Below are 13027 nucleotides of genomic sequence, written 5' to 3'. Positions count from 1 at the left end.
TTTCAACATCATCGAGGCTGCCTGGGATTATCTGGCGAGACAGAAGGAAGCAAGACGGCCGATATCTGCAGAACTGTGGCAAGTTCTCCAAGATGCTTGGAACAACCTACCAGCCAATTTTCTTACAAAACGGCACATTTGTATCTGAGAGAATTGAGGAAGTTTCAAAGGCAAAGGGTGGTCACTCCAAATAAGGAATTGATTCAGGTTTTTTTTTTTTTACTGATTACCACTCTTTATACTAATTTTCTGATATTCAGAAACTTTTCATTTCATTATTTTTGAAAGTATCTTTGCTTTACAGAAATTTTTTAACATGTGCCTAAGACTTCTGCACAGGACTGTATAAAATTCACTCTTGGTCTTCCTGCGCCCAGTCTTACATTTGATTTCCCTGTCAATGTTGTGTTGAAATGAATGAACAGATCAACTTCCTCCATTTAGGAATGGCCTGTGCCCTGAGCTTCCAAGCTGTGGACTATGCATGTGTGGCCCAGCACAATGTGGTGTCACCATGTTGATGACCTTGCTTATATAAATGCGTAACCAGTCCCACTGGCCACATCAAATTGTCGAAGTAGAAGGCAGCAAAGTGTCAAAGCCAGCACAAGTATATTCTTATGTGTAAGTGACCAGATAACAGTACTGTGCAAAAGTCTTAGGCACATATATATATATATATATATATATATAGCTAGGGTGCCTAAGACATTTGCATAGAACTGTATTTGTCAACATGGACTGGAGAGAGAGTTTGTAAATCTGGCAGGAGCAAAGGATGTTGGGAATAGTGAGGGTGGAGCGTTACGCGGGGAGTGTTTGACAGGTGGCAGAGAAGGAGTGTCAAGGGTGGGGGGGGGTGGTTTGGGTGCAGACACGCCCAACCCCGAGACACAAGGCAAATGATTTATTGATCATAACTGAATGTCTCCAGTTTTTCCCGCTCCCTCCACTCTTCCCACCCATGTCTCCGCTCTCCCTGCTCCCTTCCCTCTCCGTACACAATACAGACCCATATTAGAGTCAGGTTTATCATCACTCACATATGTGATAATTTTTCTTCTGTGTGACAGTATAGTGCAATACATAAAATTACTACAGTACTGTGCAAAAGTCTTAGACACCCTAGCTGTATATACGTGCCTAAGAGTTTTGCCCTGTACAGTACATTGCCTGTTTCTACTCTTAAAAAAATGAAGTTCCACCTTCTCTCAGCACAGTCATTAAAAATGCCTTTCTTTTAATTGGCTAATAATATTTTCACTGATGCAGGTTTTATTTCCCAATAAGTGAGTCAGGATAAATTTGCAGATATAAGTGGAGTTAAAAAGAGGTTCTCTTCATTTAGAATTCATACAGCCTCAAGCTAGATTTTGGGAAGGACACAAATGGATAATTATATACTGTATATCTTTGTTATATCCTTTTACTGACTCCGGTGCCCTCTCCTGCCTCCACCTTTCATCTTCATCCCCATTTAACCCCACTTCAATGAACTTTGATCTCAACACAACACAGAGCTCGGCTTCAGAAGTCCTTACTTTCATTCCCATTTCCTCAGCAGGAGACATCACCTCCTGGAGGATTCTCCTTCACCTTAAAGTAATACTTTCCATCCCCCTGGGATCTTATTCCTGACCACTTACTCCCTCTTACAGTTTGCAACATCCCAACACTGTATCACTGTTTCCATTTTGCACTACTTCCCTTAACCAATGCACTGTGAATATGCGGCACTCCAATTTATCATCAAACAGGAGGGTTTACTGACTGACCTTCAGCTCATGTGGCTTTATGCCATTTCTCTGATACCATCTCCTGTCCCCCCACTTTCCCACCACCCCCCCCACATCCTATAAACCACAAACCCACCACAAAATATCACAACACCATGACCAGATTTCCCATGTACCTACAACTATTACTCTGTCTCTGCCTCTCAGACATTTCACAGCCCTGCACCTCTCCCCTGTGCCTCATCACGGACTTCTATTTCTGCCATCCCTTGCCCTCCCATTAAAACTTGACTTCAATCTTTTCTAGTTCTGGCAGGAGTTCACCAAGTAAAGGTTAACTCTTCACTATCTGATTTGCTGAGTGGTTCTGATTTAATTTCATGGCATTGAAAAGGTGACCCACACTCCAATTAAGCCATTTGACTGTTTCTTCACTGTTTCAAAATATGACACTGTACATTGCAAGTATTTATTACATTAAAATTAAAGCATTACTTCAATAAACAGGCAATTACAGAAAAGAAAATAGTCCTAATATAGGAACATAAGAACTAGGAACAAGAGTGAGCCACCTGGTCCATCAAGTCCACTCCACCATTTAATAAGATAATGGCTGATCTGACTGTGGCTCCACTCCACTCATCTGCCTTTCCGTCATAACCCTCAATTTCCCCACTATATATAAAACTATAGACCATGTGAAAATTTTGATTAGAAAATTATTTAAGCGGAATACATAACTAATGCAAAAGCAGTCATTACAAATGATACTAAAACAGCAAAAACTTCTCCATCTTTTATACCTCTTTAATACTACAGTGCTGAGAATCTTACTCCCACATTGGATTTCGATAACTAAATACGCAACACAAACACAACTTCCGAGAGGCAAAATAACTTAAAACAATAAATGAAATTGTGCAATACTGCTGGAAAAACAGTCTATAAGCTTTTCAATGTGTCTGGCTTTTAAGGTAAAATAATCAGACCTTACATTCTTTAAAATATAGTCACTTTCCATAGTCCTTATATTCTTTAAAATATAATTACTTTCCACAAACTACCAAAGCACATAAAGAAATAACAAGATGGACTCACTAAATGACCAAAATCATCATCCAACAAAACAGCAGAAGCTGGACCCAGCTAGAAAACCCCGTGTCTTGTGCAATAGATGCAATTTTTAATTTTGTAAGTTACATCCTTGTTGCTAATTCACATCATGCTAAATTTAAAATTCCTCTCTACCTTGTCGTAGAAAAACAACATGCATCAACAAAGATCCTCACCACCCAGGCAGTGCTCTTTTCTTGCTGCTGCCATCATGTAGAAGGTGCAGATGCCTCAGGAATTACACCACCAGGTTCAGGAACAGTTACTACTCCTCAACCATCAGGCTCTTGAACAAAAGGGGATAACTACACTAATTCTATTTCTGGTGTTCCCACAACTAATGATTTCACTGGACTCAAAGGACTCTTTATCTTGTTATTTCATGCTCTAGTTATTTATTGCTATTTATTTATATTTGCATTTGTACAGTTTGTTGTGTTCTATGCTCTTGCTCTTTTATTGATCCTGTTTACAGTTACTGTTCTATAGATTTGCTGAGTATGCCCGCAGGAAAAAGATTCTCAGGGTTGTATGTGGTGACATGTACGTATTCTGTGACATGTACATACTCTGATAATAAATTTTACTTTGAACTTCGAAACATGCGTTATCAGAAGATGCATTGATGGAATGTGAATGTGTCTGGTTAATTGCTAACCCTTGAACCACTGCCACCAGTGAAGACGTTCCCACAATGCTACCTGAGAGGAAGGAAGCTCGTTGGGCATGCAGTAGTGTAGCGGTTAGCGTGATGCTTTACAGCAGCAGCGATCTACGCTCAATTCCCACCACTCTCTATAAGAAGTTTGTACATTCTCCCCAGGACCATGTGGGTTTCCTCTGGTTCTCTAGTGTCCTCCCACATTCTAAAGGCTTATGGGTGAGGGTTAGTAAGTTGTGGGCATGCTATGTTGCAGCCCCAAGCACATCATCAGACCCCGTTGGTCATTGAAACAAACAAGAAATTTCACTGTACGTTTCAATCTGCAGTACATGTGATGAATAAAGCTGATCTATCTAATCTAATTATCTATGATTTTGGCTGCTCTTGTGCTTTTCAGTGACAGTTTAAGTTATGATGTCAAAGAGGCTTTGGCCAGTCACTGCTGTATATATTTTACTGACTTCTCTACTTACAAATTCAGGAGAAAAACAGGCTAGCAGCTCCCAGAAGGACTACGATTGATGCAAGAGCCCAATGCAAACTCATCCATGTGGACTATATAATTACAGGAAGCATATTCATAACTCTCATGGGTTGCTGATTTCAGACATACATCTGCGAGGAGGTTAACACGGATAGGCAGGACATCAGAAAATCGGAAAAGCACCAGAGCGTTCTTGTGCACCTCTGATTTGTTGGAGATTTAAAGGCAAAGAAACATGTCAGAGACAACACAGCCTGCAACAAAAGATTAAATAGAAGCCAGTGTCTGAAACAAAGATACAATTTCACTAATGGGGATCTGAAATTGCCCACACTGCTATTAAAAACTATGATGGGGAGCACTCGGTAAATGCACTCCTTACTCACGCCATTTTCTCTCTCTCTCTCTCACACACACACACACACCCACCCTTGTCATTCTGCTATCGTTGCGCTGAGTGTACGCATTTCAATGTCTTCCCCGGTATATTCTCATAACGGGCACTAAACTGAGTTGATACACTCAGGTTGGCTTTATGGTGCCTTCCGGCCACAAACGGTGGAATATTCCATTTCTTTAGTAACGGGCATGTGCAAATGTGTATACGTTGTTTGTATACTGTATTTAAGTAGATACTTCTGTTTATTTCGTAATATGATTGTAACTACATTATGGGGTGCATCATACTCTAATTCATGTCTAGACTTAAGTTAACTTTGTTGGTAATTAAAGAAAGCATCTCCGAGTGCCGAATAAAAAGAAGCTCTTCACCCTCAGTGAGGGAGTGATAGAGGCTACTAGAAGTTCACATTGAAGAAAAATAAGAATAGAGCTATTATTGTGTTTTCTGGGGGATATCTTTTTGTAAATATTGGCTGCTTTCTTTTTGCTGTTTTTGCTAATTTTTGTAAGTTTGATCTTTGATGCACCTAATAGACACCCTTGCACTAAAGTGCTGAGTGATTCCAGCCATTTTCTCCTTTGGTCAAAACCCACGTATCAAACTAAAACCCTCCGAAATCGGAGGTTCTGGGGGCTGAAGGCCTAGAAGTGAATTACAATTGAAAGACCGATTTAGAATAGTTTTGTGCAGAGATAAGTGTCACAAGCCCACCCTGCAAAACAAAACTTTGCCATCCCGATACTCCCCAGATATTACTGTGGCAGAGAGGAGTTGGTGCTGAGGAGAAATTGGACGGTCCTCCACAAGGTAGGGGAAGAGGGAAGGAGCAGCGTTGCCAGGATCAGGATGCTGGTAAAGGAGAAGAAAATAACACTGGGGGATGAAATTGAGAGATAGAGACAGAGAGCAATGGGGGATGGAGGGAGTAGAGAGATGGGGACATAGGGGTCAGTAGAGAGCAGGGGGAGTAGGACAAGGAAGGGGGAGAAGTAGGGAGAGGTGAGAGTAAAGGATATACTGAGCAGAGAGAGAGAGGGAGGGAGAGAAAGAATGAAGGGGAGAAGGGATTGTGTGGAAGGAAATCAAGTAGGCTGCTGGATGGAACTTTTTAACTCTTGCTCTGGAAATCTTTGTGTTATACACATCCATTCCACAAAATGTAGTGGTCTACCTTATAAGTGATAATATTGATTATAGATGGCAAAAAATAAAAGGTGTTTTATTGAACAGTTTATATCATGTGGCGTAAATGGATACAGGTTTGTTTAATTTATTACTTAAATCTAATGATTGCAGAATATTCCACAGCATTTTCCCAGCCACCCACACTAATGCAACTGTTATGTGACTTCTGTAGTTTAATCTTACTTCATAGGCTGTAAACACAAAAGCTAAACCCTGTATTACTAAACTCTTTAAAAAGGAGCTTTACTTTTGATTGAACTAAGTCAGTTGTGTCCATGCCTCCTGCGTCCTGAAACACTATTTGTGAAGCTACCCTGAGTTGTAGTGTTGTGCTTGCCATCCTGGTCTAAACCACCACAGTTGCTGTATTACACATTCATACTGGCCAGCCAGCTACCAGCTCTCAATTGTAACCTTGCCTATGGAGGGGCAGGAGGAATTGCTACACATCAGCCAGCCAGCACCGGACAATAAATATTGTCACTACGGCTCTTCCAAAAAATGTAATTTAATATTTGGCAAAGTCTGCTGAATTCACAAAGAATGGTAAAGTGGTGCTTTCCTGAGGTATTTCAATTTACTGCTGGCACTGATGGTGCCATCATATGGTAGGGATATCTGAAGTGTGTAAATTGGGAGCATCCATACAACTCGTTCATTGCAAGGATGTTATTACCTGATTCTTGATTGATTCATTATTCTGAGGTGCAACTCAAGGACAGTTCATCGTAAATTTCAATAAGTTAGTATAGAAATGATTCATGAAGTCATGTTCTGGATAACTTAGGCAAAAGTAGTCAGCCTTCACAGTGAAGAAGATGCCTCAGTGGAAGTATGATTTTTTTTAAATTCTGGGGAAACAACTAAGTTAACTGTGTGCACGGAATTAGAACATAAAAGCATCAAAACAAGTTAAGATTCAAAGGAATTTTTCTCCAAGATTTCTCATTAACAACTCTCAATTTATGTAATGTGTGTGCTTGGTTAACACCTTTTAAGCTAAATTGAGATCATTAAGTTATTGTAGTTTAGAATAGATTGAAATCACTAGAAATTATGTGGGGCATGATGCTTCCTCAGCCACTGGCATAGCGTAAATGCCACGCTAAGTAACATATCAGGGACAAATTTCTAATGAGGTAATAAGGATATATTTTTTTCATCAAAAAAGGAATGCACTGAGTAGAATCCATGTTTTGTGAAAAGAAAATGCTCAATGGGCTTAAAGCAGTTTTATTCGCTCTTTCTTACACATCGCTGCAGGGCAGATGCAGGGGCTGAGATATTGGAGGGGTAACTGTACCAGAAAAATGTACAGCATCACATAACCAGCACCATCACTTGGACAATCAATGTGATTACCTGAGTGAGTGATTCCTGATAAGGTCTGGTTGGCGCTCTTGAAGAATTTCAAAGATGTTTGGTTGACGCAGAAATGCTACAATTTTATCATTGTAAGCTGAAAACAACAGAATATCTCATCAGGTCAGGGATTATAAAATGGAGAATGCTGAACTGATCTATAAATTGGAGCAATTGAAATGACTCAACATATAGAGAAAGATTCATACCATCTACTTAAAACCAAATCTAACTCTTTTATTGGAACTTGTTGCTTGAAGATACATTAACCAAAGTTAAGAAAATTAATGTCATGATGGACCGAACCCCTTCTCCCATCTGACTTTTATCTATTGTCCATACATTTGGTAAAAGGGAGAGGAGGCCTGTGTGAACAGGAAAGCTCCTCTGCATAATCTAGACTTGGATTTCACAACAAAATGTCTCCCCCATTTCTCGATCAGTATCTGGGGCACCAACCAATGCAAAATCCTGTCCCACCACTCTGAGCTGCAGGCCTCAACCTATACAGATTAAAATGCAATACATCGAACAAGTCTTTGCATCACCACATAAGTCGAATAACAGTCTTGAATCAGGTTGATAATGACAAAAATTTACTGACATCCAAAATCAGTATATTAATAATTATTCTTGTTCATTCCTGAATAACCCCAGTTACATGAAGTCATGCAGCGATAGAAGACTAATCTGATTACTTCAAAAGCGTAGGTTCATGGAATAAAAGTACCACGATGAACTTTGGCTCGGTATTAAACCAAAGTACCTGCTGACAAGCACAGATTCTGGAGCAGGCTGCTCCAAAATGCAACCGGCGAAACTAGTAATAATCAGCATTGTTGAATTATGTAAAAGGAATATTGTAGGCTTATTCACTAATTACAAAAAAAGTGTAAACAAATTCAGAAATTTTTTGAAAACGCTTAGGTAATATTTTAGAATATAGGTACTTATGTGAGCATTTTGCAAGAAATCAAACTATGAAACGCCTAGCAAGCTCATCGAGTTTCAAGATAAAACAATAGATTAAATGTCATGGATTCAATAGACATCAGGAGTCTCAAAAATATTAATAGTTTGGTACTGTTAAATTGTTTGATTTAAAAGAATCCGTGAAACGTAAAGTACTCAGAAGAAACCAACATCATTAACTTCATGTAAATAGGGTCAATAGCTGATGAATGTACCACAATGTGTCCCTAATTCCTACTGAAAATATATGAAGTAAAATGAACAGTTTGAATAAAATCAAATACAATATGCGCCAAATAGTTATGGAAAATACTGAAGCTGTTCCATGTACATCAGAATTCCTTGGCCCACATGCTTTGATACACATTTTAAGTAAATGTTCACTCTGCTGGAACCCGTTAGGTGATTTACTGCCACCCTGTGGCTGGAAGCAAGAGCAGCACAGAAACAGATAAACAGAGGACTAAAGTGTAAAGAAAATGCCACATGAACTATTCAATTGTGTTCAAAGGATGATGCTTTTTGCTGATGCTATAAATATTTGCTGACAAGAAAGCCAATGTGAGCATTGACTGGACAATACTGGAACACCTTCAGGGTAAAGTAGTATTTGTTGACATAAAATATATTTAAAATGAATTAACAAAATCTGTTACCCTTCAATAGGCAGCATAATGAAAGTATTGGGAAGCAGCTGGATTTTATTGTTTGAAGCTCATTCCCACAATGGCTCTTCAAATCATCAACTGTACATATCTGCATGAAGGGGTAAGTAACAAGGGATGACTTACCAACTGGCACCAGGTCCTGACTGTGGTTTCGACTGATGGTGCCAAATGTACTGGATGGTCTGGGCATCACTGGAGGCCCTGGATGGCGAGAATCATCTGCCACCTAGCAGAAATAATCATTTAGTGGATACAAAATGCAATGATATATTATGGGAAGTATTTTAACTATTATTTCAACAGTTGACTAACCTAATGAATTACTTTTCATTTCTACATGCTAAATGGAATGAACTCAGAATTCCAATAGACTGACACCCCACCTCCACCCTCACCTCAATTCCACTTCACTTCCATTTTCTAAAATGTCCTTTTCTACACAGAGAATACATAAGACCATGAGAGATACGAGCAGAATTAGGCCATTCAGCACATTGAATAGGCTCTTTCATTCCATCATAGCTGACCTATTATCCCTCTCAACCACATTCTTCTGCCTTCTCCCCGTAACCTTTGATGCCCCGAACCTATCGCCCTCCTCTTTAAATTTATTCAATGACTTGACTTCCATAGCCGTCTGTGGCAATGAATTCCACAAATTCACTACCCTCTGGCAAAAGAAATTCCTCCTCATCTTTGCTCCAAAGGGATGCTCTGCCCTCTGGTGCTAAACACCCACGAGAGAAAACATCCTCTCCACACCCACTCTATCTAAGCCTTTCAACATTCAATAAGATTCAATGAGATCTCCCTTAATTCTTCTAAACTCCAGTGAGGACAGGTTCAAAGCCATCAAACACCCCTCATATGTTAACCCTTTCATTCCCAGAATCATTCTAGTGAACCTCCTCTGGTCCCTCTCCAATGCCAGCACATTTTTTTCTTAGGTAAGAGATGCAAAACTGCTCACAGTTCTCCAAGTGTGGTCTGACCAATGCCTTCCAAAGCCTCAGTATTACATCCTTGTTCTTATATTCTAGTCCTCTAGAAACAAATGCTAACATTGCACTTGCCTACCTTATCAACGACTCAACCTGCGAGTTAACCTTCAGTGAATGCTGCACAATGAATCGCAAGGCCCTTTGCACTTCTGAGTTTTGAATTTTCTCTATGTTTAGAAAATACTCTATGCCTTTATTTCTTCTACCAAGGTGTATGACCACACACTTCTCTGCTCCATATTCCATCTGCCAATTCTTTGCCCGTTATCTCAATGTGTCTCAAGTCCTCAACACTACCTAACCGCTCTCCACCCATCTTCATATTGTTGACAAACTTGGTCACAAAGCCATCAATTCCATTATCTTGTCTTGTCTTGACTGTCTTGTCTCCCTTTCTCTTCACCATTTACACCTCAGACTTCAACTACTGCACAGAGTCTTGTCATCTTCAGAAGTTTTTGGATGACTCTGCCATAGTTGGATGCATCAGCAAGGGAGATGAGGCTGAGTACAGGGCTACGGCAGGAAACTTTGTCACATGGTGTGAGTAGAATTATCTGCAGCTTAGTGTGAAAAAGACTAAGGAGCTGGTCGTAGACCTGAGGAGAGCTAAGGTACCGGTGAACCCTGTTTCCATCCAGGGGGTCAGTGTGGACATGGTGAAGGATTACAAATACCTGGGGATACGAATTGACAATAAACTGGACTAACACTGAGGCTGTCTACACGAAGGGTCAGAGCCGTCTCTATTTCCTGAGGAGACATCTGCCGGACGATGCTGAGGATGTTCTACAAGTCTGTGGTGGACAGTGCTATCATGTTTGCTGTTGTGTGCTGGGACAGCATGCTGAGGGTAGCAGACACCAACAGAATCAACAAACTCATTCGTAAGGCCAGTGATGTTGTGGGGATAGAACTGGACTCTCTCACGGTGGTGTCTGAAAAGAGGATGCTGTCTAAGTTGCATGCCATCTTGGTCAATGTCTCCCATCCACTACATCTTCATCTTTTCGACCACATTTTGACTCAGATCTTCAACTTTTCGACCACATTTTGACTCAGACTCGCTATCACAGCCATATATCCTTTCTTGGAACGTGCCTCTGTCGCCAACTTACTCCAGTTGGCTTTAGGATACGTTTCCGAGCCTCTCAATTTGGACCTTCTGAGGATCCCAGGTACTCACATTTTATTGACTCTGCCTCTCGTCGCTTCTCCCGTCAAGCTCTGAAGGCGACCCTCTCCGCCATGAGGAGGTATTTGGTGTCCCTATCCCAGACCCTTCCACATCTTCGGGACACTTTCTTCGCTGTCTGTAATGGTCCTACCCGTTATTTCATCCTCCGTCGGATTCACGCCTGCAATCGTCATTTTTTTGACTTTGTCATGTTAGGCAAAGATCGCAAGATCCTACATCTACGGACTCCAGAGCCTGCTGGCCATGAAACTAGCAAGCATGAACTTCAGATTGCGGCCCCTGCCATTGATCTCGCCAGCTCTACCACCTCAGGGCATATTCAAAACCCGGACTCCAGCAACAACCATGGACACCTTCAAAGTGATTGCGCAACCACCAACTGCGACTCCAGCCTTGAACTCCAGGCCGGGTCTTTATGTGCTGCTATTGTGACTCCTGTTTCCCCTTCCCCCACCAATACTCTGCAATCCCGTCTCCTTCAGATCCCATCGTCAGCTCCTGGGTCCTCAGAAGCTCCATCTTCCTCTCACCCCAACCCTCCCCTCTCCACTGACACCCCCAGCCTCCCCCCTCCCCCCCGATCCCAGCTCTCATCTGTGCCGGGTCTTTACCATCCCCTCCGACCTTCAACTATCGGAGGCAGAACGCTCTGTCCTCAGTAAGGACCTCACCTTTGTCCCCCTTCGCCCACACCTCAGCGAGTTCTGTGTTCGCCACGATGCGGAACTCCTCTTCTGCCGTCTCAGTCTCCCAGCCTACTTCTTCGGCAAGGACTTTTCTACCCCCACCGATGACCCCTTCTCCCGTCTTCAACCCTCCTCCTCTTCATAGACACCCCGCTCTGGTCTTCTGCCTGCTCTGGATCTCTTTATCGCTAACTGCCAACGGGACATCAACCGTCTCCACTTCACCACACCTTGTTCCCATTCCAACCTTACTCCTTCCGAACGCTCTGCTCTCCACTCCCTCCGCACTAATCCTAACCTTATTATTAAACCCGCCGATAACGGGGGTGCTGTTGTAGTCTGGCGTACTGACCTCTACCTTGCCGAGGCACAGCGACAACTCGCGGATATTTCCTCTTATTTACCCCTCGATCGTGACTCCACTAAGGAGCACCAGGCCATTGTCTCCCACACGATCACCGACTTCATCCGCTCAGGGGATCTCCCATCCACTGCTACCAACCTTATAGTTCCCACACCTCGCACTTCCTGTTTCTACCTCCTACCCAAGATCCACAAACCTGCCTGTCCTGGCAGACCTATTGTCTGAGCGTGCTCCTGCCCCACCGAACTCGTTTCTGCATACCTCGACACGGTTTTATCCCCCCCTGTTCAATCCCTTCTTACCTATGTTCGTGACACTTCTCATGCTCTTAAACTTTTCGATAATTTTAAGTTCCCTGGCCCCCACCGCTTTATTTTCACCATGGATGTCCAGTCCCTATATACTTCCATCCCCCATCAGGAAGGTCTCAAAGCTCTACGCTCCTTTTTGGATTCCAGACCTAATCAGTTCCCCTCTACCACCACTCTGCTCTGTCTAGCAGAATTAGTCCTTACTCTTAATAATTTCTCCTTTGGCTCCTCCCACTTCCTCCAAACTAAAGGTGTAGCTATGGGCACCCGTATGGGTCCTAGCTATGCCTGCCTTTTTGTTGGCTTTGTGGAACAATCTACGTTCCGTGCCTATTCTGGTATCTGTCCCCGACTTTTCCTTCGCTACATCGACGACTGCATTGGCATTGCTTCCTGCATGTATGCTGAGCTCGTTGACTTTACTAACTTTGCCTCCAACTTTCACCCTGCCCTCAAGTTTACCTGGTCCATTTCCGACACCTCCCTCCCCTTTCTAGATCTTTCTGTCTCTGTCTCTGGAGACAGCTTATCCACTGATGTCTACTATAAGCCTACTGACTCTCACAGCTATCTGGACTATTCCTCTTCTGACCCTGTCTCTTGCAAAAACGCCATCCCCTTCTCGCAATTCCTCCGTCTCCGCTGCATCTGCTCTCAGGATGAGGCTTTTCATTCTAGGACGAGGGAGATGTCCTCCTTTTCTAAAGAAAGGGGCTTCCCTTTCTCCACTATCAACTCTGCTCTCAAACGCATCTCCCCCATTTCACATACATCTGCTCTCACTCCATCCTCCCGCCACCCCACTAGGAATAGGGTTCCCCTGGTCCTCACCTACCACTCCACCAGCCTCCAGGTCCAACATATTATTCTCCATAACTTC

The 13027-nt window shown here is 42.3% G+C and overlaps 1 protein-coding gene across 10 annotated transcripts in view; it reads right to left on the bottom strand.

Annotated features, from left to right (window-relative positions):
* hecw2b (HECT, C2 and WW domain containing E3 ubiquitin protein ligase 2b) overlaps positions 1 to 13027 on the bottom strand; it is a 363894-nt gene that overhangs the window by 105001 nt on the left and 245866 nt on the right. For all 10 annotated transcript variants that reach the window (XM_072261633.1, XM_072261634.1, XM_072261631.1 and 7 more), the window contains 2 exons: positions 8711 to 8813; positions 6948 to 7044 (listed from right to left, as the gene is read on the bottom strand). In XM_072261633.1, coding sequence (XP_072117734.1) covers positions 6948 to 7044; positions 8711 to 8813 — 200 coding nt within the window. The remainder of the gene's footprint in view (positions 1 to 6947; positions 7045 to 8710; positions 8814 to 13027) is intronic.

Source organism: Mobula birostris, chromosome 6, assembly GCF_030028105.1.
Source record: "Mobula birostris isolate sMobBir1 chromosome 6, sMobBir1.hap1, whole genome shotgun sequence".
NCBI lineage: Eukaryota > Metazoa > Chordata > Chondrichthyes > Myliobatiformes > Myliobatidae > Mobula > Mobula birostris.
The sequence above is the reverse complement of the archived record's forward strand: the minus strand, read 5'-3'. Positions and strand labels throughout refer to the sequence as shown.